The following is a 26,562-nucleotide window of genomic DNA, read 5'->3' as shown; positions in this document are numbered from 1 at the left end:
AAGTACTAGTCCAAAGGGCTGTGGTTAAGGTTAGAATGTTAAACCACTGGGCTTACCCCTGCTGGTTCCTGCCAACCTTTGGGGGCAGACAAGGAGCTTGAACAGAAGAGGAGGGGGGAAGGAGGGAAAGACACTTGGGAGACTACAATTCCCAGCAGGCACGGCGGCCGCGGAATTCACGCACGCGCAGTTCCCAACTTTGGGCGGCATGATTTCTAGGAGAAGGAATGGCGGCTCTTGGTTTGCGGCGCGGAATGCAAAGACTTTTAAATGTGTCGCTACTTAGGGCCCATCCGAGCCGACCGTCCAGCACGGGCCCGACCTTCGCTGAAGTGCTACGACTGCCGCAGAAGCAAATGACGAAACTACTGTTCCCGCTGCAGGAACTGGAGCAGCACCTGGCTCCGGACGCCAGGCTCGACCTTCACCTCAAGCTCTACGACCCCAGCCCCGAAGACTTCGAAAGGGCCGAGGGCTTCTTCACCGCCACCGCCAAGAACCACATCGAATACCTCAGCTCCGCGGTCCGCCTGGACCACGCCCCGACCCTCGCCCGGCCGGAGGTGAGGGCTGCGGGGCTGTGGGGCCCCGGCCCGCCTGCAGGGAGGCGGGAAAGTTTGCGGACGGGAGGGGGGCGCAGGGGGGCGGGGCTGTCACTTCCTGCCACCCTGGGCCAGGTGAGGGGTGCTGTCACTCGCTTGTGGCTCTGGGAAAGGTAGGAACGTGCTGTCACTGACGCCCCGGGAAGGACGTGTATTGGCTTTGTGTGGACGTACATACTGTCTTTATTATTATATCTATGCACATTTATATTAGTATGATATGACGTATGAAATGAGGTATTAATGTAAGGCCCAACGCGTATGTGGTTTACATGATTATGACGATAATTATGGAAGAATAAAAGGTTGTAGGTTTTTGGGTTTTTGTTTTGCGGGTCCTGGGTTTGAGCTCAGGACCTGAGCACTGTCCTTGGACTTTCTCAAGGCCAGAGCTCTACCACTTGAGCCACAGCACCATTTCAGGCTTTTTCTATGTATGTGGTACCGAGGACTTGAACCCGGGTCTTCGTGCATGCTAGGCAAGCACTCTACCACTAGGCCAAACTCCCGGCCTTGCATATATTCTTGAATGACATTGTGTAATGAAAGGCAAAGTATTCTTGATAATGTGTTCTGAGTTCAAAACCCAGATTCTTCAATCTGTCTATATAATTTGAGACCACCGTGTTTTCTTACTTTAGTCCGTCATGGGGGCTTGAACTCTGGGCCTGGGCACTGTCCCTGAGCTCTATCCTCTAGGATAGTAAGTACTGTACCACTTTGAGCCACAGTGCCACTTCCGATTTTCTTGGTTAATTTGAGATAAGAGTCGCAACAGACTTTTTTTTTTTTACCCTGACTGGCTTTGAACCACAGTCCTCAGGTCTCAGCTTCCTGAGTAGCTAGGCATGAGTCACTGGCACCCAGCTGTTCTTAAACATAAGGTAAGAAAGTATTACAAATCTCATAGAGGTGTTGGGAAAGAAAAGAAAACAGTAAGTGCTTAATCAGTACTTGGCACTTTAAACTCATGGAATAAATATTAACTGTTAATTAGAATTTGATTTGTGACTAGCATAAGCCATTTTTACATGGCTTAGCAAGACTGAATAGTAGACAGGTTTGTGGAAAATGACAGCATTCAGTGAATAAATAAACATCTAATACTCAGTTTATCTTTTTTCTTGTGTCAGGTGTGTTTCATAGGCAGAAGCAATGTTGGAAAATCCTCCCTAATTAAGGCTTTATTTTCACTGGCCCCTGATGTTGAAGTCAGAGTCTCAAAAAGACCGGTATGTAAAAAAATGTTTAAATATGTCTGAATTGTCTCTTAAATTAACTTAAGATGAATAATCATTATCAGAAGGTACAAGAAAGTTCTTAGAGATTTCTCTCAAATAAGTTGTATGGCTTGATATATTTTGCCAGTGAGGAAAGCCCTTTTCCAAGGAGTTGGCCATGAAGTGTATTATTGTTTAATATTTGCTTTATGAAAAGTGATCATCATAGCGGGCATGGTGGCTCATACCTGTAATCCTAGCTGAAATCTGAGGATCAAGTTTCAAAGTCAGCCCCAGCACTAAAGTCCTTGAGATTCTTATCTCCAATTAACTTCCAGAAAAGGGGAAGTGGGGCTTGGCTAAAGGGTAGGGCAGTAGCCTTGAGCTGAAGAGCTCAGAAACAGGGCTCAGGCAGAGTTCAAGCCCCATGACCATCCCTCCCACCCCTACCCCCCAAAAATGTTTCAGAGTAGAGCCCTAAAACCCACAGAATAAATCATGTAAATGTCTTGCTTTAAGGAAGCAGTAGTCTAGGTACGCAAAACTGTCAGGTTGGCTGTATATGTTAGGAAAACTGGTATGCCTGAGAGGCATCATTTATTTTTCTTTAAAGTGTAGAGCCGGGTGACTTTTTTTATGGAGAGTGAAATGGGTAAAATACCAGAATGTTTTACCTACTAACTTCTAATATGAACTCTAAAGTTCTTAGGTAATACAGATTCTATTTGAAGAAAAAGGAATTGGAATTAGTATAATTTAAGCTTCTCCAGGCACTTCCCTTTTATCTCTTTTTTTTTCTGTTATCAAAATAACTAGGATAATGTACTTAGGCATTAACAAATATTTTGTTGATTGAATAGAAAACATTTCAAGTGGTTAATCATACAGGGCTAATTTTAAGTCAGCCTTTTTCCATTTACTTTATCAGGGGCACACAAAGAAAATGAATTTTTTCAAAGTTGGAAAGCACTTTACTTTGGTGGACATGCCAGGTTATGGCTATAGAGCACCTGAAGACTTTGTTGACATGGTAGAAACCTATCTAAAAGAACGAAGGAAGTAAGAAAACTTTTCTTACAATAGTTATCTATTTGTCTTTTAGCACATTTTCATCAGGGGCATTCTCTACTTGATGAATACTTCAGTTTTATCAAATGACTTATTTTACTAGGTCTATTTTATGTTCATAGTATTCTACAATACAAGGTATAGGACTAAGACATATACTGCTTGTTTGGTTTCTGCTTGTAGGTTAATGTTAAATGTTTTTCTAAATTAGAGCTATAAAGTGTTCAGTAGAGTTCATTAATTTTTTAAACAAACGCTTAGCTGGCAGATTTTAAAACAAGAATTATTGGTTAATGTGACAATTTACCAGATTTAAATAAACCAGTACATTCTGTTCACATGTAAAATACCTCATCCTCTGAAAATTTATCTTTATTTTTTTCTCCAAATATAGTCAAGAAATAGTTCTTTGTTTAATTATACACATAGAAAACTAATGTTAAACTTTTAAAGTATAAAATAGTGCTTGTGGCTGAGAATGTAGCTTATAATGGAAGTCCTGCCTTCAGTCATCAGTACTACAAAAAAAAAAATTCTAATAGCACAAAAAAATAAAATATTTAAGAAAATGCAATGCCTTTTTCTGTTAGTCTTAAAGTCTGATGATGGGGTGGCTCCTGCCTATAATCCTAGCTACTTTGGAGACTGAGATCTGAAGATTCTGACTCAAAGCCAGCCTGGTCTTGGCCACTAAAGACCAAATACCTCTTATCTCCAATTAATCACTAAAAAAGTGGAAGTGGTGCTCTGGCTCAAGGGGTAGGGTGGTAGCCTTAAGCTGAAGAGCTCAGGGACAGCATTCAGGCCCAGAGTTCAAGTGCCATGACCCACAAACAGAAAAAAATATTAAATGCTTCTATAATTAAATTACAGTAAGGTGGATTTGTTTATCTTTTCTCACTAAAGCTTAAGGTCTTAGAGAAAGGAGCTCACTTGCTCATCTTTGCACCAAGATTCCGGGAAATGTATATTCAATATATTTTTATTGAGATCAATATTTAGGAAATGCATTACTGACAGTAAACCACATTGATGCCTTTTAGACAATAGGATAAACCTCCTGGTGAACTGAGAATTCATTTACCTAAACAAATTGAAGTTTTGAATTGAGAATTATTCAAAGAAAACTATCCTGGGTAGAAGGGCAGATGAATGAGTGTCTTATTTGCCATTTATCTTTTCTTCATTCTTACAGCTTGAAAAGAACATTTTTATTAGTGGATAGTGTTGTCGGAATCACAAAAACAGATCAGATTGCCATAGAAATGTGTGAGGAATTTGCATTACCTTATGTGGTAAGTGTTCCTTTTGATTCATGATTAGATATCAGTTCTGGTGTGTGTGTGTGTGTGTGTGTGTGTGTGTGTAGCTTGACATGGCAGCTGTTTACTTAAAATGTAAATAAACTGCAGCGGAAATGTTTACTAACCTAATTTGGAATTTAGCACTCATTCTAAGAACACAGCAGGCTCCAGCACATACAAATAGGACTTATCTGTTCCTAATAAAACTGTACAGAATTACTTCTGGGAATACCTTGCTAGTGTTCTTCCTGTCATCTAACCTAGAATAAAATACAGACTTTTTTAGTAGGTTGATGTCCACACTAGTTTTGTTTTGTACTAACTTCCAGATAAATTAGCACCCTTAAAGTTACTTTCTAAAGAAAACTGAAGACCTCAATGATTGTAATTTAGTTTACATAAACTCAGAATACCACTAAAGTATAACAATGGAGATTAATATAAACCAAACCGTGTTACTAGCAGCAACTTTTGTTATGAGTTATGAATTTTTGGGGGGTTGCAAAAGGCCTATGAAGTATTAGGAAAAACAGTTACAAGACATCAAGGGACTGGTAGACAATACTTTATTAGTTTCTGTAATCAACACCATGTAGATAAGAACTTACATATTTAATACAGTGTGTCAAACTGGTTTTAAGTAATAGTATTCATGAGTTCATATCATGGGTACCAGTTTGTGAAATCAAATGGTCTCAGTTTTAAGTGAAGGGAAGAACTGAAAAGATTTTGTCTTTGGAAAAGAAATTGAGGTAACATGAGTAATCAGTACATAGTGGGTTCCATTTCCACCTCTCCTAATTAAAAAAAGGGGGGAAGGGCCGGGAGTTTGGCCTAGTGGTAGAGTGCTTGCCTAGCATGCATGAAGACCCGGGTTCGATTCCTCGGTACCACATACTTAGAAAAAAAGCTGGAAGTGGTGCTAAGGCTCAAGTGGTAGAGCTCTAGCCTTGAGAAAAGTCCAAGGACAGTGCTCAGGTCCTGAGCTTAAGCCCAGGACTGGCAAGCATAAATAAATAAATAGATAGATAGCCTGGCAAGCATAAATAAATAAATAGATAGATAGCCTGGCAAGCATAAATAAATAAATAGATAGATAGATAGATAGATAGATAGATAGATAGATAGATAGATAGATAGATAAATGGGGGAAAACCCAAAGCCCCCCAAACCACCAAAGATTTGAATTTGGGACTAGAAATGTACCTTAAGGATAGAGTATTTGCCTAGCACACCTGTAGCTCTGAGTTCCAAACACCACAAATACACACATATCAGTTGAGATAATTCATAGGTTAATATGTTGTCATGCCCGTGGTTAGTATTTTTTTGTTATTAAAAAGCATATAAATGATTTATCAGGGAGTTTAATTTTATGTAAATTTCCTCCAGAAAAGCCTGATGGAGTAAGGGTTTAATCACCCGTGCTTTGAATTTCCTCTTGTATGTAGTTATATTAGAACCAGTCAATTTCTAAATTTGCCTGGAGTATAATTCTCCTGAGTTAGTTAACCTACACATAGCCTAATTTCTTTTTTTTTTTAATTGTAAGGTATAGAGGGTTTCAGTTAAATTTGACACATAGTAGGTACATTACTTCTCACACATTGATACCCCTTCTCATGTTTTTGTCCCCTCCCCTTACCCTCTCCCAATCATCTTGTTTCCCCTCCTGCCCTTTTCTATTTCAAATAAATAAATGTATATACAATATGCCAGGTAACAAAGTTAGATACAATAACAATATGGGATTAACCAAAGGGCAACAAAAGAGAAGAGAAATAAGTCATACAAGATAAAGCTCTTGTTTCCATGTCCTGGAGATCCTTTCATTTAGCCGTATCCTATATGACCTTATGTATCTAGGTTTGGGGCTATTGTAATCCTCTGCTAGTAGAGTTCTAGGTGTGTACTAATTATTACAAATGAGAGCACCATTGACCCTGTGTTCCTTTGGGTCTGGCTTACTTCACTTAATAGGATTTTTTCCAAGTCTTTTATTTCCTTACAAATGGAGTGATGTCATTCTTTCTGATGGCAGCATAGAACTCCATTGTGTATAAATACCACATCTTGTTGATCTAATCATCTACTGAGGGGCATATGGGTTCCATATCTTCACACATAGCCTAATTTCTAATTTTTTTCTTTAGAATATTAGTTATGAGGTTGGAACTTTTTTTGTTCAGAAAAAATTACCAAGCCAGGCAATAGTGGCTCATGCCTGAAATCCTAGCTACTCAGGAGGCTAAGATCTGAGGATCATAGTTCAAAGGCAGCCTGGGCATAGAAATCCGTGAGACTCTTATCTCCAGTTAACCACCAGAAAACCAGACGGGGCATTGTGTCTCAAATGGTAGACCTCTAGCCTTGAGTTAAACAACTCATGGTCAGCACTGAGGCCCAGAATTCAAGCTCCATAGCAAAAAAAAAAAAAAAAAAAAAAATCACCAATTGGCAGTTTCATGTAAATCAGCCTAATAATATTCATTTATAGATCTTTGCCCACAGGATTAATTGGGATCATTTGAAATAGTAGCAGTTACAAATAGAGTCAAACATGTGGTACATACTTTGTACATTACAAATATTCACTCAATCTTCAGAGAAGATTCTTCATGGGTTATTTATTTTTTTCACTGAGAACATTTTATTGGCCTTTGGATAGAAAGGGAGATTTATTTGCCAGGCAGGATGATGCCATCATACTTCTGCTGGAACCAGCGCGTGGCCTCATCTTTGCTGATTCTGTGTTTGGCCCCAATGCAGCCTGTCCTGCGCTTCTTGTCTGCGATGCTGAAACCTGGCCTACCCAGCACCACATAGAAGTCCAGGCCGTAGATACCAATGCCCAGATCAATGTGTTCCTGGATCCCAAAACCAAAGTTTCCAGTATCTGAGAAGTTATTTTTTCTTAATTCATACTCCAGATTCTTCTCCAGGATTTCTTCTGCCTTAGCCCCATGAACTGTGCAGTGGACAACAATCTTTTCATTTCTCCTGATGCCAAAGGATCTGATAGTGTATCTAGCTGCACAACAATGTTCATTGCAGCATTATTCACCATAGCAAAGATATGGAACCAACCTAGATGTCCCTCAGTTGATGAGTGGATCAACAAGATGTGGTATTTGTACACAATGGAATTCTATGCTGCTGTCAGAAAAAACATTGACCCATTTGTTAGGAAATGGAAAGACTTAAAAAAAAATCATATTAAGTGAAGTAAACCAGACTCAAAGGAACTTAGGCTCAATGGTTTCCCTCATTTGTCATAATCAGTAGAAACCTTGGGCTCGACTAGCAGAGATTTGGAATAGAGCAAACTGGTACATAAGGCCATATCGTATGAAGCTAATTGAAAGGACCTCCAGGATACTGAAACAAAAGCCATATAATGAATGATTGTTGTCCTTAATGTACAATGTTATCTCTCATCTCTTTTGCTGTCCCTTGGTTATATCATATTGTTACAGTATCTCACTTTGTTATCTATATATTGGATATATTTGTATTTGGTTATTTGAAATTGGCTAGGGAAGGGGGGAAACCAAGATGGGGGAGTAAGGGGAGAGGGTAATGGGGACCAAGACATGTGAACGGGTATCAATGTATGTGAATTAATGCACCTTCTATCTGGCAAATATCATGTAACCCTTTTTATTAATTACAATAAAAAAAAAAGAAAGAAAGAAAACACTGGGGTCTGCCCTGTGAGCTGCTCCAACACCTTGGCTGCCCGGGTCAGCCTGTCTCCACTCTCCCTGACACAGATGTTGAGGCAAAGCTTTTGGATACAAAGCTCCCACATGGGGTTTCCTTTTCACCTTGATCCTGCTGCAACAGGGCCAACAGTGAACACACAACCCACCATGGCGGACAGCCCACGGGCTTTCTACATTTGCATGTACACTTGTTTGGGATCATCTTAAATCCTAAAGTCCTAGGTGTCTATACGGGTTTCCGCCATGATAGAGACAGGAAAAGCGTCATGGGTTATTTTTATAATTATTAATGTTTAAAACTTGTTTCTTTTATAGATGGTATTAACAAAAACTGACAAGCCTTCCATGGGACGTCTTTTAAAACAAGTAATTGAGATCCAGAAATTTGTTAACACACAAACACAAGGATGTTTTCCTCAGTTGTTTCCTGTAAGGTAAGAATTGTTGTAAATATCTTTATGTACTAGAAACCTTTCGTATTAAATTGGTGTTTCTTAAATTGAGGTGTCACTTAGCTATGATTTTCTGATAGAACCCATAGCACTCCTATTCTCCTTCCTCCATCTTTCTTCTTATTTCTTGCTAGATCTTTACCCTGTAGGCATGTCAGTCCCTTTCTGCTTTTTAGTTTAACCCTAGACCAGCGCAGAACTGAAAACTTTTTTTTCTTTTTTGCTGGTCCTGGGACTTTAACTGTAGGCTTGGTGCTGGCCTCTTGCTGAGTTACCACTCAATCACTTCAGCCACAGCTCCACTTAGGGCTTTTGCTATAATTAATTGGAGATAAGAGGGCTAGAATGTTTCTTAGTGATAGAATGCTTGCCTAGCATGCATGAAGCCCCAAGTTGGATTCCTCAGTACCACATACACACACAAAAAATAAGTAAATAAAAGAAATATATATATATATTTTAAATGCCATATTAAAAAATGGAGATGGGTCTCACAAACTTTCCTATTTGGGCTGGCTTTGAATTGTGATCCTCTGATCTTATCCTCCAGAGTAGGACTACAGGCATGAGCCAATTATAGGTACCAGGTGATGAAATCTTTATTTCTCAAAACAGCTACAATAAAGAGAATATACCATTTCTTCTTAATTTCAAAGAAAACTTATCTTTAGGGGAAAAGGCTCATTCTGGCTGGTAGGGATAAAAGTTTTCCTGAGGAAAAAAATTATGTAGGTCCAAGCTCAACAGTGATAATAAGACATGTATTTTTCCTGAACTGATTTTTTGAGATATTACAATGTGGTTTTATGGTAATGCATGGGTTTGTACTTGGTATATCTAGGGAAAGTAACATAATATGGAGCGATAAGAGCCCTTACTAGTGATTTATCTTTGTGGATGGGACTATATGCTAATTGTGCTGAGAAAGTAGTGAAAACAGTTAACATTTTGTTCTATGTGAAACTCCCTCAGCAGTTACTTTAGGTCCTACTAATCTAGACGAAAGTATAAATCTAACATTCTATCAGAAGTCCTCTTCCAAAAAAAAAATGCTTTTCTTTTGACTTACATTCAAGTATCTATCTTGTTTGTCTATTTCACATATAAAATGGAAAGAATGAAATCCTAACTTAGAATCCTGAGCACTGAAGAAAAACAGCTATTTTTCTTAATTGTTTAATGAAAAGGAAATAAGATTTAAGCTTAAAAAAGCAACATAAATCTAGCTATTATGGCTAACCAGTAGCATTTATGGAAATACATTTTTAAAGTTTAAGTTGACTTGAGTTGAATTTTAATTAGAAGAGTAATGAGACTAGGGAAAATTGATGGTCTTTGGGGATACATTTATGGAATTATGATGGTCAAAAGAAGATGATCAAGCTAATGTAGCCCACATTCCTGTGAGCTACTGCCAGAATGCCATTCCACTCAGTCCTTGACTGGACATTGAGGACAGCTAGAGGTGCCTAAAAACGTAGTCTGGGGGGAGGTTATGGCATTAGATCAAGAATTGATCCTCAAAGTAAACATGTCTATTTCACAGATAGTTATAAAGTCCAAGAAATTGAGTTGCAGAAGGGAGTTTGCTGACACGGAAAAAGCATGAGTCCTAGGGTTAGCCATGGTTTTATGTAACATAGATTTTCTCTACTTCTTGGCTACTGACTTGAAAGCAATTTTGTTTTGTCACTGATAAAAATGTGATCTCTTGGAATAAATGTATTATGACATTAGATATATAATAAATATACATATATAATAAAGTTCCTCCTTGCTAGTTGTCAGTTAGTCCTATAACCTAGTACCTTTTTAAATTTTTTGGTATGAGTACTGAAGCTTAAACTCGGGGCCTAGGTGCTGTTTTCTATTCATACTTTAAGTGGTTAAGAATCTCTTGGACTTGATACTTAGCTCTCAGCATTCTGAGTAGTTAGAATTACAGACATGAGCCACCAGCGCCCCACTGTAGTGCTTTCAAAATAACAATTTCAAATGGTTGTACCAGGATATTACAGTTTAAGATGTACTTTTATCTTGGTCAGTCTCTCTGCCATTACAGCCTCTCTGCCTTCTATTGGCTTGTTTAGGTAGATCAGCTTTTACTACAGCCAACATACCCACCACAGGTGACCAAAACTGTGGAAAGCCACCTAGCACTTAGAACACAAGAACCTCACCCTTCACCATAACATAGTTTCAGCCCTCAAAATTCCATCCAGAAAATTGTATACACTTGTTGCTTTTACCTGTATAACCAAGTTCCCAGGCTAGCCTTCCTGGGCAGTTTGGCCCAATCACAAATAGTTACTAAGTCATTATGGTTTTCCCTCTCTTCCTGTGTGCTTTCAGTAGAAAGGGCAAATGTTGGGATAGACATTTAGGCTGATGAGGTTTGGCTTTTAAGACTGAAGTAAAAAAGTTAAAGTATTTATGTTATCTCTCATCTCTTTTACTGTCCCTTGGTTATCTCATTGTTACAATATTTCACCTTGTTATCTGATATTTTATATATGCTTAATTGGTTGTTTGAAATAGGAGAGGGAAGGGGGGAAATCAACTTGGGGGGGGAGGGAAGGAAATGGGAAACAGGACATGAGAAAGGGTATCAATATTTATGAAGTAATGTACCTTCTATCTGATGAATATAATGTAACCCTTCTATTAATTACAATAAAAATATATGAAAAAAATCTGGAAAAAAATTAAAGTACTAATTTTCATGCCTGACTTTGGTTCAGCAGAGCAGAAAATTATACATGGTAAAAGCCCCCTAAAGATTGATGTTAGATCAGTCTATTTCATAAATGGTATAAAATGTACGGGAAGACATGGTATAATTGCTTCTGTGATTTCTAAGTAATAAAATTCCAAGTGGATGAGAATTGAATCTGAAGGCAGACAAATATTAGACTTGAGTTCAAAAAGATGTCGTTAGGGGCCAAGAGTTTGGCCTAGTGGTAGAGTGCTTGCCTAGCATGCAGGAAGACCCATGGTCAGTTTTTTGGCACCACATAATTTAGAAAAAAAACAGAAGTGGTGCTACCACTCAAGTGATAGAGCCTGGGCACTGTCCTTGGGCTTTTTCAAGGCTAGAGCTCTGAGTTCAAGCCCCAGGACTGGCAAAAAAACAAAAAACAAACAAAAAAAAAACGTAGTTATTAGTCATCATATTTAGGCTACAAGAAATTAGGAGAAAGTAGGAAAGATTAAAAGTTCTACCTCATATGGAATCAACATTTGTAAATATGTTAGATAAATTGAGATGTTACTGCCTGATGTAAAATAACTATTTTTGTTTTCTCTTTTCAGTGTTATGACTTATTCTGGAATTCATCTGTTGAGATGCTTTATAGCAAATGTAACAAAATCTTAAACAATAGCTGTTAGTTTAGATGAAGTTTCAAAATTTCTTGTGTCAACTGGAGTTAAACAACACCTACAAGAATTTCAGTAAGTATTGTTTTAAATGTTGTATACTTGGAACTAGTGATGAATACTTCAGCTTAAAAACGTGTATCTTCCCCGAAGAAGAATGAATTTGTGCTCACAGGAAAAAGTTTGTAAATATATGCTGTTTTACTTTAATGAACAAGAACATATAGAAATCTGATATAAAACCCTGTAACTACTGTGTAGAGGAGGGTTGGCCATATCATTTGAGTTTTTAAAATTTCAAAGTGGCTATTATGGATATACTATTTTGTTAAGTATAAAATGAACTAAGACATTGATATTAGAGGGTAAACATTTATATATAAAACTTATAATCTTTTCTTGAATCCTTGTTTATTTGAATATTAAAGAGATCATTCTTGATTAAATTTGTCAGCACATATTCCAAAGACCAGCCATTTTAGGCTGGAGTGATAAGACTGAAAATGAGAAACAGTTCTAATTTGGGGGGTTTTATTTTTGTTATTGTTTTGCACAATTCATTTTCTTTCTCTTAAGCTCATTTCTAACTGTAACCACACCAAGCTATTAAGATTGAAGTGGTATTGAGGTATGATATTATCTCAGGACAGCTGCACATTTGCAAGCCCAAACTAACAATAAAGCAAAATTCACAGATGTTTATCACAGAAAACATCCTGACATGGAGGAAGTAGCATGTTTTAAACTCACAATTCAGATTGCAGAGGAAGAAGACTGGACCTTAAATCTCCTAACTTCCAGGGACTTTTGTTCTGACTTTGTCTTCTACCACAGGAGTTGGGACAGGAAGTATTCAAGAGGTCATCTGCAGGAGTGGGTGACTGTAACACTCAGGAAACAAAGCAGTCCATCCATAGGACAAAGCTATCCACACCAGTTGTCTCCTACTGGTTCACTTTCTGTTCCCAATATGTGAATGGAATGCATTGAACACAAAGCTACTTAGAAGCTGGTGGCTGTGTGTAGGCTTGTCATGAATAAAATGGTCACTAGGGAGAGGCTGTATTTTTCTTTAAAATTAGAAAGAAAAAAAATGTTTGAGCTCATAGTCCCTAGGCATTGCATGGCAAAAAACAGTACATACCTATGTATGTCACTGACCATGTGTTAAGGCGCCAAGTAGTCAAGGCCTAGCTCAAGGTTAGCACTCTACCACTTAAGCCACAGCACCACTCTGGCTTTTTCTGCTTATGTGGTACTGAGGAACTGAACCCAGGGTTTCATGCATGCTAGGCTTAGTCTCTACCACTAAGCCACATTCCTAGCCCTTGTCACCGCTTATTTCACTTTGTCTACCTCAGGTATTGTTGCATTTCACATTATCATTTAAAAAAAAATCCTCAAAGCATTTGCATATGCCTAATGAGGTAAGGTGAACAAATGAGAAATAATGGTTGTGATCTGCTTCCTTTTGATGGTGTATTCCAACACATACACAAAACACCACAAGTGACATTGGCAGACCAATCAACAGTGGAGCAAATGAGACCAAAGTGATGGTTTAGGGGACTACATTGTCACCCTTCAACCTTGCTCCCTTAAGGCATGAAGGATTTTGCAAACACCTTAATCCTCTTGGAAATCAAAAACTATTCAAGTTTTCAAGGACCCATCAGCCTCAATCAAGAGATTCTTGTCTTGGTAAGCTGTGATGGACTTTTCACCAATTTTAACACCTGGCACACCTAGCTGATTAAGTGGCACAAAACCACTGTAAGTGGGGCACCATGGCTCATGCCTATAACTTCAGTTCCTTTGGAGGCTGAGGGCTGAGGATCACAACTCAAAGCCAGCCCGGGCACTAAAGACTCATCTCCAATTAATCAATAGAAAATGGGAAATAGGGCTATGGTTCAAGGTGAGCTGAGAGCTCAGGGACAGCTCACAGGCCTAGAGTTCAAGCCCCATGACCCACAAAGAACAAAACAACAACCTATTGTAAATGTTTATTGAATTGAAATGCCCTCCTATGCGATGCACACTACATCAGCTCCTCACTAAGCCAATGGTACTTCCAGATCTCAGTAAAATAGTACACTGAATGAACCTGCCCACTATTTTTTTTTTTTTTTTTTTTTTGCCAGTTCTGGAGCACTCAGGCCTGGGCACTTTCCCTGACCTTCTTTTGCTCAAGACTAGCACTCTACCCGTTGAGCCACAGCACCACTTCTGACTTTGTTTATGTGGTACTGAGGAATTGAATCCAAGGCTTCATGCATGCTAGGCACGCATTCTACCACTAGGCCACATTCCCACCCTGATCACTAATTCTTAAAAGGTCTTACATATGGACATTTAAACTCCCATTAAAGCAAAAATGTCATCAATGTCATCTGTTTCCTTAACAGTCCCTGACATACTGTGTTTGCTTATTTGCATGTTTGTCCATGAATCAGTTTTGTTTTTGTTGCTTCTATAAACTCCTTTCTCCTCTGTGGGCAAAATGGGATCTGGCAATCTGCTGCTGCAGAGTGGCTTACTGCTGGAACAGAGATTAGTTCCCTGAACTGCAAGACCTGAGCATCTTGACATAGCACTGCTGTCCACAGCACTCTGTGGAGTCCCTTGAGAAAACTGCTGAATTTCCTTTAATGGAGTTGGCTGCAACTTTCTTGGTGGTTTCCTTTGTCTCAGTGAAAATTTAGTCTGTGATCTTCTTTGTCTACTTTGACGCTTTGAAATGCTGACACCTGAGCTACGAAGAAGACAGTTGCAAATGGATGTCTTTATGCACTCCAGTTTCTTTGGCAAACTAAAGGACAAAAAACAGAAATACCTGAGCTCATTATGATGAAAACATAAAACACCCAACCTTCTTAAACACTTTTAATGTGTGTGTGTGCTTTCTACCAACTTCCAACAAAAGTATGTAATTTACTTACAGTATGTATAATCAGAATAATAAAATCAGAATCATGTAAAAAAAAGCTTCAACCCAAATTTGCATTTTCAGACTTCCCTCTGATTCAGACAATAGGCAAATATTGTCTCTAGTTTGCCTTCAAAGTAGAATAACTTCTCTACTGACCTACCCACCTTTGGGTAGCTGACTGGTAAGACAACTACAGACTTTAGTATAATACCTATAATGTGTCACAATGTAATGGGAGTGGCGATGGAGAAGCAGCACAAATGAAAACCTTTGCAGTGTACAATAACTATCTGGTAAGCAACTTCATGATGTGGCAGGAAATGAACAAGAGAAAGTAACAGTAATGGAGAGAGGGTTATAAAAGATTGAAGGATGAGTTCTGCCTCAGATGGACAGCCTTGAGCTACCAAAGTGGAACTCATACTAAGTTATCTTCAGGTCTACAAAGTTTAGATCATTCTAGATGTCTGTCATTCTAGGTGTCTATTCATCACTATGATGGTCAAACTACCCACCCTACCTTCCTCCCTTCTAATTTTTGAAACACAAAAATTTAAAGAAGCTCATTATAATGAAATAATTATGCTTCATTACATGCTACCTGACAGTACTCACATACCAAATTAACAATGCAAGAGCAAAACAGGCTAATGGGAGCACTGTATTTTAGTAAGTACAAACAAATGACTAACCAGTAACCCTTCTCATCAGCTTTTAATCATTTTCATCTACACCTTGTTTTTTTTTTTTGCCAGTTTTGGGCTTGGGCTCAGGGCTTGGGCACTGCCCTTGGACTTTCTCAAGGCTAGCACTCTACCACTTGAGCCTAAGCACCACTTCCGGCTTTTTGCTATTTATGTGGTACCAAGGAATCAAACCCGGGTCTTCATGCATGCTAGGCAAGCACTCTACCACTAGGCCAAACTCCCAGCCTCATCTACACCTTCTGTCACCTACCTGGACTCCAAACTCAGTCTTTTGGCTAGCACTCTATCACTTTGAGCCACAGCACCACTTCCAGTTTTCTGGTGGTTAACTGGAGATAAGAGTCTCACAGACTTTTGTGCCTAGGCTGACTTTGAACTTTGATCCTCAGATCTCAGCCTGAGTACCTAGGATTATAGGTGTGAATCACTGGCTTCAAACCCAATCTTGAGCAGAATGCTTCTTTCCAATGCCCCAAGCACTTAAGAGATAACTTCTTCCATGGCTCTTGAAGAGTGTATTTTGAAGGACACATAGACATAAACAGACTGTCTCTGTGAAGGGGAAAAGGATCTTTATACCATTTGTGTCTGGAATTGTCCTCCAACACAGGTATAAGAATCACAGGAAAAGGAGACGTGAATATGCAGCCTTAGACTTGACCCTGGTCCCAAGAGCCACAGGCAGCAAAGCCTGCGCTGCTCTCACCCGGCTGCACTGACATGGTCTGAAGAAAGGCTGAACCTCCCACTAGAGTGAGGGCCCTGAGGACTGCCTGCTGCTCACCATTGTTCCCTACATTTTGTACACCACACACTTAGTACTCTCCGCATGAATGGATAAGAATAATATGAGATTGTAAGTGAGGACAATTAACTGTTTACTTTTTCTTCCCAATGAGACAACTCTGCTCATATAACCAAAGAAACAAGTGAGACTGTGATCCAAGTAAATCTCACTTTAACACCTGGAGGACTGTTAAACATCACATTATAGGAAATAAATCTATACTTTGTGCTAAACAAGGGCTTTTTGTAATGAACTTACCTACAACCTTGAGCTTCCACATGTTTTAGCCGGTTACTTTTAAGAAGTTTGTTACCTAAATATATGGCCTGAGCTTTTTGTTTTTTGCCTCGACACCATGCAATTGCCATTTGGATTTCTTCAGAAAGTTGAGTGAAAGTTCTGGCCTCTCGAAACCTTTGCACAAAACGTCTGACTTGGGGGGTTGCTGTCACCTTCCAAGAAGGATGTTTGGTTGTCTTCAATTTGGATTGAGAATATTTAAACTCAAAGCCAGCCTCCTGAAAAGGTAAGAAAAACATAGTGAATATGTGTGTTACTGAGAATCAAGACAAGAGGGAAAGCTGACTCAAACAAAAATTTTAAGTCTTTTTAAAAGAGGGGAACTTTCTTGCCCATTCAGGTTTCCTTTTGTCTTAAAAAAGTGTTTTACCCATTATTCCAGACATCCCCCTCCCCCATACTAAGACAAACTCCATCTATTTTTTAACTAAATGTACACAAAAAATATAAATAGAGGGACTGGGAGCATGGCCTAGTGGTAGATTGCTCGCCTAGCATGCACAAAGCCCTGGGTTCAATTCCTTGGTACCACATATGTACAGAAAAAGCTGGAAGTGGTGCTGTGGCTCAAGTGGTAGAGCCCTTGAGAAAAGTAGAGCCTTGAGAAAGCCCAAGGACAGTACTCGCCCTGAGTTCAAGCCCCAGGACTGGCCAATATCTGTATCTATAGATATAGATAGATAGAAGAGATATATAGATTGATTGATTCTAATACACATATTGAACATGTACATAAGAATAAAACTCGCAACAATTAAAAACTGATCAAAGCCTAATAACAGAAAAAGCAATCATTGATGGACCCTTTAGCTCTATATCACTGGATTATCACACTTGTTTTCCTCCTGTTCTATCCCCGGAGTAACTCTCCTGGACTGTTACTGAAAACACCTGAGGCCAGAGTGCCCCGCAAAGTACCCAGCAGATGAGTTTTTAACAGGTTAAAACTGCTGATTATCTGAGCGACATTCCACTTGAACTGCTCAGTTTCTAGCAAAAACAAAAACAAAAAACCTTCAATCCCTTTCTTTTGTGTGAGTCTGGATTTTACTTTTATTACTTCTGTATGAAACTATGCCATCTATCAAGTATGCTTCTATCCTCCATTCCTTACTTTCTTTCCAAATTCTTACATTAAACAAGAACTTTAAGAAGTTGAAAATGCAAAAGTATAAGCCTATGGATATTTAGTGATCATTAAAAGATGTCCTAAAAGGAAACAATACATTAGTGCAACTACTGAAATGTATAGCACTGCTTACTCTTCATAAGATGCCAACAGATCGGCAACACGATTGGCTTTCTGACCAGCAGGTGGACAGGCTGCAGAGCACCACTGGCAGAGCATCGGTTCCCCTTGAGACAGAGAGTCATAAAAATCTATCCTCAAGACTGTGTGATAGTATAGCCCAGCTCTGCCACTTACTAGGGCCTAGACAAGTTTGGCCCACCTATGCTTCAATGTCTACAAGGAAATATGAAAAGAGTATGAATGTCTACCTCAAAGAGAGCTTTTCTATGGACTACACAGAAAGCTTTAGGATAATTCCAGCTCAGAAAATATTAGCTATTAATGTTATTCCTCTCTCTGAACTCATTAATTGGGCAAAGTTCAAGAAAGAACTCTTGGGCCAGGAGTCGGGCCAGTGGTAGAGTGCTTGCCTAGCGTGCTCTAAGACCAGGGTTCACTTCCTCAGCACCACATACACAGAAAAAGCTGGAAGTAGTGCTGTGGCTCAAGCGGTAGAGCTCTAGCCTTGAGAAAGCCCAAGGACAGTGCCCAGGCTCTGAGTTCAGTCCCCAGAACTGGAAAAAAAAACAAGCAAGCAAAAAACTTGAGTTACTAGAACAAACCAAGAGTTTTTAATAAGAATGGGAAAAAAAACACACAAAAGACAGAACATGATAAAAGTAATAACTGGGTAAAAACAGATGGCACTGCATTTTTACCTTTAAGTTCCAGAACAAACTGAATTTATCAGTACTCATGGGAGGAATAGAAACCTCATGTCAAATAAGGAGGATCACAAAAATAATGACAGTTACTAGTAATATCTAACACCAGTTAAATGCTTGAAATACTCTAGGACAGCTGAAAACTCTATGCATTCAGATTAGCTTACAGGTCACTCCTAGTACAAACCAAAGCCAGGCAAGGTTAAAACTGTCTGATTGCAAAGTCCATCTATATTTTTCAGCTCCAGAAACACCATCTTTACACTGGGTCTATGGTCACTTTAAAATGCTATACAAAACAATTAACTAGATAACATAAACAGAATCCCTTGCTGTAGTCAAAAGCACACAGAACTAAGAAGGTACCAGGCTTAGAGAAGTAAGATTCAGTCCTTGTCCTTGGTAAGTAGCATCCTCTACAAGTTAGCAGGAATCAAAAGCTGTATCAAATCCAGCCAGACAAACCTGAGTAGCTTTGTTTCTCAGTTGTTTGCAAAATGCCCTCACATCAAATGCTGATGAATTTTCTGTGGAGACGGAAAACAAAAATCACAAATCCACGAATTCTTCAGTTCATGACACTCATGCCAACGACCAAAAGAAGAGGAATATAGCAAACAAAAACCATAAAGGAACAACAGAGACAAGAAATTTCAGTGTTCAAGCTTAGAAAACACAGATATATCCACACTTCTAAATTGTCACCACCAAAGTGGACTGACATTAAGATACTAGATTGCTTTCTATACAAAAGATGTTTGTATCATGCTTACAATATTTTTATTTAATTGCAATATGTGCTGTATCAAAGCAAATTACCTTTAACGACTTGCTTTCTTTTCTTTACTGGCTGTCCAAGGTCCACGTTATCCTGAATATTGGCTCTCATTTTGTTACCAGTCTTGCAAACTTTAAGTGAAGTGTCTTCACCAGGTTTTGGTGATTGTTCTTTTGTTGAAAATAGCTTATCTAGCAACTTAGTTACTCCTTTAGCCAAAAAAGCTTTAGGCATTTTTTTCTTGAAGAGTTCAAGATAGGGCTGTCCTAAAAATTCAGCAATATTAGAAGGAAAGGTAAAATCTTTGAAGTAAGGCGTAGGTTGAATCCTAGAGATCTCTCGTAGCAATCCAAATAATGGCTCATACAAAGAAATCAATCTTCTTAAAACAGATTTATACAGAACCCTAAAAAAGAAATGGAAGCTCATAGATTAGCTGGTAATTATAATTTTAAGATTACATGATCAACTCTAAAATTCAAAACGTAAAATAGCTATCAAGCTCTGCCAAAGTAGACCAAAAAAAAAAAAAAAAGTATTTGTAAGCAGCCATTAATCAAGCCTAAGCAGAAAATTTCAAGTACAAAATGTTACTCAAAAACAAATTACTCCTAGGGCTGGGAGTCTGGCCAAGTGGTAGAGTGTAGAGTGTTTGCCTAGCATGCATGAAGACCTGTGTTCAACTGCTTGGTACCACATACATAGAAAAAAAAAAAGCCGGAAGTGGTGCTGTGGCTCAAGTGGTAGGGTTCTAGCCTTGAGGAAAAAAAAACCCAAGGACAGTGCTCAGGCCCCAAGCTCAAGACTTACTCCCCCCCCCAAAAAAAAAAAAACTTATTCCTGGAGATCTCTATCAAAGAATACATTTTAAAAAATGAGTACTTTTATCTAGGACTTTTGAACACATTTCAGTTTCTTCACATTTTTCTGCTTTTTCGCCTTTCTTAAACATGTATCATTTTTGTAATAAACAAAAATTAAATCTCTTTTCATTACAGAAAAGAATAGCAAAGGCTCTGTTTTTAAATAATATGTTAAGTAAGCCAGTATGGTGCTACAAGTCTGCATCATAAAGAAGGATCATAAAGACTATCCTGGGCTCCCAAGCAAGTCTATGTCTCAATTTTTCAAAATTTAATTAAACTGTATCAGTTTATTAAGTATTATAGTTAGTTCACATGCTATTACCCTTATGATGCAAGCAAAAGAGCCAGATGCCAATGCTTATACCTATAATCCTAACTACTCAGGAGGCTGAGATCAAGAAGAGAGGTTTGGAGGCAGCCCAGACAAACAAACAGTAAAAAGCCAGAAGTGGATGCGTGGCTCAATTGATGAAGCACTAGTTGTAAGCAAAGAAGCAGAGTGAGTATATGAGGCCCTGAATTTAAGCCCTACTACCAGCATAAAAATAAACAAAAAAGAATAAGCATAACAAAAAACAAGATTAGAAACATTTTCCAGCTATCCAGGTTAACACATTAAAACAAAGGAAGGTTTCAATCTCCAAAGGCAGAAACTTCCAACTTTCTTACATCCAAATTTCAGAAATTTAATTCCAAGTAGAATTATGCATCAAATTATTACTACACACACACGCACACACACAGAGACACAGACACACACACATACACACACTTTTTCTTTAGTTTACTATTTTTATTACTGGTCTTTACAACCTTAAAACCTAACAGTTGTTTCTGGTGCAAGAAAAGTCTAGACTATAGAAAAGGATCAAATGGTATTTATCATTTCCAGAAAATCACCATTTTCAACAATCGGCTACAATGCAATTACTGCAAACAATTCTTTATCATTCCAGTTCCTAGATTCTAGACTGCATTTGCTAGGTTATTCAGTTTTCAGCTGATAGCTTCATAGAACCACAAGCATACAGTCTGCCAACCTACCGCTAGTAATTGTATCAAATGAAGAAGAGGAAGCATCCCTCCCATCAGGGAAAGCATGAAAATTAAAAAAAAACCAGCTTGAGGTAGAGATGGAAAGAAATGATACATGTCTGAAGTATGTACATACCATAATCTGCTTACCAGCCCAACCATCACAAGGTTTAAAATGATGAATTCTTCCAATCCTAGGTGTTTCACAGTCAAGCTGAAGAAGCAATTTAAGGTGGAAAAACAAAACTAAAGAGCTCTAGGGTTTGCAAGTTATAATTACAAAACAAATACACTGGAGTAAAAAGATTCCTATTGAAGAATTAAAGCCTATGCTCCACTCAGATGATATAATCCTAGCTACTTTAGGGGGGCTAAGATCAAAGGATCATGGTTCACAGCCAGTCCAGGAACAAAAGTCTGTGAGACTCTTAGCTCCAATTAACCAAGTGACAGAGTGGTAGCCTTGAGCTGAAGAGCTCAGGGACAACGCCCAGGCCAACAATTCAAACCCCCTGCCCCCCACTCAAAAAAAGATCTTCATAGGTTGTAATCTCTATAGACCCCCCCCAACTTTCAAAAACCAATTCTGTTAGATATATCCAAATAATTCCCACTCCAAAGAAGGGACTTCCATAGACTGGAGGATACAGAAATGCCTTACAGCAGCAGTCCAACAAGCGGAGTAACAATTTGCAGGCGCCCAAAACCTTCATCAACACCAACTCCACCACTGGCTGGCTAGGAACAGCACATGCTGTAGTAGTTACAGATGGCTTTTCACTTGACAGAAATAGAAAAAATACATTACTTTCGTTTTTAAACAAAGAATTTCAATTGCTAGTCAAATGAAGACTACTTTAAGCCCAGTATGAGTAGTTAGGTCAGTAACAAACCACCAACATTTCGACATAACCTACTGTGACGCACATTTCAGGGACACATCAGTCCTTCTCACATGCTCTTAGAGGTACCACAACAGGTATCCTTTAATAAAATAAAACCTAACTGTTCGGCATTGGCACACTGTAATCATAGCTACTCAGGAGACTGAGATTTGATGACTATAGTTCAAAGCTTGCTGGAACAGGAAGTCCTTGAGACTCTCATCTCCAATTAACCAGCAAAAAACTGTGAATAGAGCTATGGCTCTAGTGGCAGGGCACCAGCTGCAAGCAAAAAGCTAATGCACCAAAAAAGTATATAAATAATACAAAATTTGTTCACCAAAAAGAGAAAATCAAAAGGGAGAGAGAAGACTACAGGACATCAGGTTCCCTGCCCTTGTCATAAAGCAAAGGAATACCTACTTGGAAGAACACAATTCATGTAGGTCTTCAATTGAGCCCACCAGATTCATGTATTTCAAACGTTTTAAACATTGTTCAACCTGAAGAAAGATCAGCTCAAATTATTATAGAAGTAATGCAGAGAGGGTCAATGATATAATCAGGAAAGCAAAGGAACCAAACTTTTGAACTATGGAAACATGCAAAATACCAGAGATTACTATCTTCATCTTAAGGATAGGGAATCCAGAAGACACCAGACTTCTCAATCAGGAAATGATTCTGAAATTACTATTGAGGCATGTGGCTTCTATCCTAGCTACTTAGGAGGCTGAGACTGGGAAGGTCTTAGTTCAAGCCAGTCCTGGGATCCTTTTCTTAAACAATAGTTGAATGCTATGGTGCACATCTGTCATCCCAGATTGGCAAGGAAGATTGAAGATCCAGGCCAGCCTAGGGAAAAATAGTCCAATAGCCCATCTCAATGGAAGAAGCTGGACAGTGGTGCACACCTATTGTCCTAGCAACAGTAGGAGGCTTAAAGTAAGGGGATCACATCCAGACGAGGGCTCAGGGAAAGAGTAAGATCCTGTCTTTTTTTTTTTTTTTTTTTGTGGTTCATGGGGCTTGAACTCTGGGCCTGGGCTCTATCCCTGAGCTCTTTAGCTCAAGTCTACTGCCATACCCCTGGGCCACAACCTCACTTCCTTTTTTCTAGTGATTAATTGGAAATAAGAGTCTCTCAGGCTTTTTTGTATGTGTGTGTGGATCCTGGGGCTTGAACTTGGCCCCACTTCCCATTTTCCAGAGGTTAATTGGAGATAAGAGTCTCATGTCCTTTTGTCCCCGGGGCTGGCTTTGAGCCTTGATCCTCAGATCTCAGCCTCCTGAGTAGCGAGGATTACACACACGAGCCACCATGCCCTGGTCCCCTACCTTTTTTTGATGGAAAAAATTTTCATCTTTATTGCATCAGTAAGAGGAATAGAATACTAACCAGAAAGCATGAGTCTGGAGGTTATAGACAATACTGTCTTTTCACTCCTGTAAACCTGTATCAAGCACAAAGCCTGGCCCAAAGAAGACTGTAAAACTAAACCTTTCGGACAGCACAGTGGCTGTCAAATAATGGAGAATAAACTGGACTTTTACAAAAGAATTGGAGAAATTTCCGACTATATTATTGCTTAGATTATGACTACAATAAAGCACACTTTGTTCTTTTTTATAATTTTAGTGCTTAAATTATGCTCAAAATTGTGTCTTAATGGCCAGTGCTTTGTGTTGATCAAATCATTTCATCTTTTAAGTTAGCAAAGGCACTTCGCATATATATGTATATAAGCATATATATGTATTCATATATAAGCACCTATATACGCATACATAAATATACTTATACATACGTAAAGAGAGATATTACACATAATAGAACATTTTAATCCCCCACAAGAAATGACTGGGAAGGAACTAAACATACTTCCTCTTGAATGAAAATTATTTTCTGAACTGGCTGAGACAGACCACAAGTAACTACAATCTTATAAATCACAAGTACTTTACTAAAATCTCCATAAATTACAAATAGTAAATGCGAACGATGCACATGTTCAAGCAGCCAGGTGTGGCTGTGGATCACACAATTCTCAGGGCTTCCTGACCTGTTTGAGGGCAAGATGGGGCTTGTGACGGCCTAGTCGGTTGTGGTTGCTGTAAAGGACTGCGCATAACACATCTTCTTCTTGTTGTAAGGTCTGGCTCCTCAGTGACTGTATGATGAGATGGCATTCTTTGATTACAGCTGCAATGCAAATGTCTAAAGCAAAGACATTTAATAAGACTTGGTATACCTTCCTTCCTTTCTTTCCCCTCCTGGGGCTTGAACTCAGGGCTTGAGCACTGTCCTTGGGCTTTCTCAAAGCTAGAGCTCTACCACTTGAGCTACAGCACCATTTCTGGCTTTTTCTGTGTATGTGGTACCAAGGAATCGAATGCAGGCCTTTGTAGATGCTAGGCAAGCACTCTACCACTAGGCCAAACTCCTAACCCAAAGATTTGGTTTACATTTCTACATTATGTACATCACATGAAGCATCTGTCTGTATTGGCCTTAAGGAATTGTACAACAAATTAATGTAACAGGCCACAAGTGTTCAAACATAATGAAGGTTTCTAAGGCTGAAGGAAAATGATGACAGATGATATTAAGCTTGGGAAATCATTAAAAGGCTATCTGATAAACAGGACTATATCCTTCACCTTACATTTTATCATGACTTAAGTAACTTTTCACATGAATACTGTTTAGGCAGCCATGTGGTACACACACCTAATGCCTGAAGCAACTCAGTGTAGGGGACATGCTGCATACTTCTCTAAATCCTTCATTTTGCTCGGCATGCAAGAGATAGAATGGATAAATTCACAACTTTCAAAGTCAAAGGAACCAGGCGTTTAGCTCTCTATATCTTTGGATTCTACATCTACTAATTCAACCAACCTCAGATGAAAAATATCTTAATATATATATGTATACATATATACACATACATACATCTCGGGAGGGAGCAGAGGCTCATGCCTGTAATCCTACTCAGGAGGCTGAGATCTGAAGATAAAGGTTCAAAGCCAGCCCAGGAACAAAACGACCTGAGACTCTTATCTCCCTTATCTCCAATTAACCTCTAGAAAACAGGAAGTGGGGTTTTGCTCTAGGGTAGGGTGGCAGCCTTGAGCAGAAGAGCTCAGGGGCAGTGCCCAATCTGAGTTGAGCACCATAACCCACCCACCCACCCACCCCCACACACACACAAAAATATATATATATATGCACACACACACACCCCTACTCTACTAAGTACCTTCTTTTGTCCTTATTTCCTAAACCAAACAGCATAACTATTTACATAGCACTTATTTTATAGGAGGTGCCATAAGCAACCTGAGATAATATACAAATGTCTGTAGGTAATATGTAAAAACCATACCAAATTATACAAGGGAGTTGAGCAACAGCAGATTCTTAGTATCCAAGGGGTTCGACATAAAGGGACAACTGTTTTTAGAAAAGAAAAATCACCATGTCCCTAGAAATTACATTATTTGTTAAACAGCTGACTGAAGGCTGGTGACTAGTTATTCCTAACCTGAAAAGCTGTTGCATATATGGGACAGTTATTGTACTGTCTATGGCTACAAGGGGAGCACCTAGATTATAGGTGGAAGACTTTCCTACCCTCTATGTGTCAGCTACCTTGACAGATGAGGCGTGAATTTTCTGTAACAGGAATAGCTTAAAAAAAAAAAAAACCAAAACAATCTTGAATGGAAAAACAGTGGATGATCGATACTCATTAAACTGTCGGTATTGAATATTTAGCATTTAAATATTTAAATATGATCATCAAATTTGGTCTCAGTGTTTAGTTCCTAACAACTGTTACCATTTGAGTGTCTGTCCTACACCAAGTAGTGTTCTAACCACTTTACTTATGATACCAACTCTTTCATTCCCCAAACAGCCCTTGAGAGAATGGTACTGTTTTTATTCCCTTGAAAGTGATCAGAGGTAACAAGAACCTCACCCACCCCCCAAGGCGGGCTTCTGCCCCACGGCCGCAAAACCAGCCACACCACCTTCGTCGTTCCACCACACTGTCCTAGATTACATCAAGGAGGGGAGACCTAGTGCACACGCGGAACCGAGGTCCTGTGCTTTCGGTCCGGAACGCTTGGGCAGCGCTCCAGCTCCCGGGGGACAGGCTTCCGCGCTGCACATCCGGCAACCGCGGGATGCACCCGCGGGACTCCAAGGCAGCTCCGTGGGCTCCCTGGGAGCCACTAGGACCCTCAAGCCCCACCGGAGCCTCGCCGCAGGGTCCTTCCCAGCGGCCCTCCATCTCCGAAGTCCCGCCCCGCTCCCACGAGCGCCGGCCCGAAGGCTCCACGGGGGGGAGGGGGGCGGCCGTGTGCGCCGCGCGCCTCACTCACTCAGGGCGGCTCTGGAGTTCTGCACTATCACTGTGCTGCGGCTCCCCGCCTTGGGGATCCTCACGCGGTTCCACGGCTCCAGACCCGGCAGCTCCGTACCAGCCATCTTGCACGGAGGGGAAGGGAGGCTGGGATGGGCGGGGCTGGGTGCCACTAGGCCCAACAGCCTGGGCCGG

The 26,562-nt window shown here is 39.5% G+C and overlaps 3 protein-coding genes across 6 annotated transcripts; 1 reads left to right on the top strand and 2 right to left on the bottom strand.

Moving 5' to 3' along the window:
- Window positions 1–195: 195 nt before the first annotated feature.
- Gtpbp8 (GTP binding protein 8) lies at window positions 196–16,440 on the top strand. Of its 4 annotated transcripts, none has more exons than XR_016537843.1 (7): window positions 196–563; window positions 1,736–1,834; window positions 2,751–2,881; window positions 4,086–4,185; window positions 8,235–8,353; window positions 11,684–11,824; window positions 15,999–16,440. XR_016537843.1 is itself a non-coding variant. In XM_090346487.1 (6 exons), exons 1-6 carry the CDS (start codon window positions 228–230, stop codon window positions 12,737–12,739), a joined length of 936 nt encoding a protein of 311 aa, XP_090202613.1. In that variant the 5' UTR covers window positions 196–227; the 3' UTR covers window positions 12,740–13,957. The 4 variants fall into 4 exon arrangements, 2 of the variants coding, with proteins under 2 accessions (XP_090202613.1, XP_090202622.1); XR_016537842.1 differs by lacking the exon at window positions 15,999–16,440 and adding an exon at window positions 12,584–12,667; XM_090346487.1 differs by lacking the exons at window positions 11,684–11,824; window positions 15,999–16,440 and adding an exon at window positions 12,584–13,957 and having other exon boundaries at window positions 8,235–8,348.
- LOC150069342 (large ribosomal subunit protein uL5-like) lies at window positions 6,858–8,020 on the bottom strand. The gene is made up of 2 exons (XM_090346515.1): window positions 7,885–8,020; window positions 6,858–7,228 (listed from the first exon to the last, which is right to left on the bottom strand). The coding sequence occupies exons 1-2, from the start codon at window positions 8,003–8,005 to the stop codon at window positions 6,873–6,875; spliced, it is 477 nt and encodes a 158-aa protein (XP_090202641.1). The 5' UTR covers window positions 8,006–8,020; the 3' UTR covers window positions 6,858–6,872.
- On the bottom strand, window positions 13,993–26,562 carry Rmp64 (ribonuclease MRP subunit p64). The gene is made up of 9 exons (XM_090346474.1): window positions 26,387–26,562; window positions 24,058–24,212; window positions 22,418–22,497; window positions 21,759–21,890; window positions 21,247–21,324; window positions 19,251–19,615; window positions 18,897–18,958; window positions 16,434–16,693; window positions 13,993–14,561 (listed from the first exon to the last, which is right to left on the bottom strand). The coding sequence occupies exons 1-9, from the start codon at window positions 26,490–26,492 to the stop codon at window positions 14,105–14,107; spliced, it is 1,695 nt and encodes a 564-aa protein (XP_090202600.1). The 5' UTR covers window positions 26,493–26,562; the 3' UTR covers window positions 13,993–14,104.

The sequence above is a fragment of the Megascapheus bottae genome, chromosome 1 (genome assembly GCF_031878675.1).
Source record: "Megascapheus bottae isolate mThoBot1 chromosome 1, mThoBot2.hap1, whole genome shotgun sequence".
Classification (NCBI taxonomy): domain Eukaryota; kingdom Metazoa; phylum Chordata; class Mammalia; order Rodentia; family Geomyidae; genus Megascapheus; species Megascapheus bottae.
This window is presented reverse-complemented; position numbering and strand designations above follow the sequence as displayed.

Excerpts from the sequence above, each read along its gene's own strand:
- Gtpbp8 (XM_090346487.1), top strand. The coding sequence starts at position 228 with ATGGCGGCTCTTGGTTTGCGGCGCGGAATGCAAAGACTTTTAAATGTG. Across the intron at positions 1,835-2,750 it reads TCAGAGTCTCAAAAAGACCG|GGGCACACAAAGAAAATGAA; the intron begins GTATGTAAAAAA and ends TTACTTTATCAG. Across the intron at positions 2,882-4,085 it reads TATCTAAAAGAACGAAGGAA|CTTGAAAAGAACATTTTTAT; the intron begins GTAAGAAAACTT and ends TCATTCTTACAG.
- LOC150069342 (XM_090346515.1), bottom strand. The coding sequence starts at position 8,005 with ATGTGGGAGCTTTGTATCCAAAAGCTTTGCCTCAACATCTGTGTCAGG. Across the intron at positions 7,229-7,884 it reads GCAGACCCCAGTGTTTTCTT|CAGCTAGATACACTATCAGA; the intron begins TCTTTCTTTTTT and ends AACATTGTTGTG.
- Rmp64 (XM_090346474.1), bottom strand. The coding sequence starts at position 26,492 with ATGGCTGGTACGGAGCTGCCGGGTCTGGAGCCGTGGAACCGCGTGAGG. Across the intron at positions 24,213-26,386 it reads GAACTCCAGAGCCGCCCTGA|ACATTTGCATTGCAGCTGTA; the intron begins GTGAGTGAGGCG and ends TCTTTGCTTTAG. Across the intron at positions 22,498-24,057 it reads CCCATCTTGCCCTCAAACAG|GTTGAACAATGTTTAAAACG; the intron begins GTCAGGAAGCCC and ends ATCTTTCTTCAG.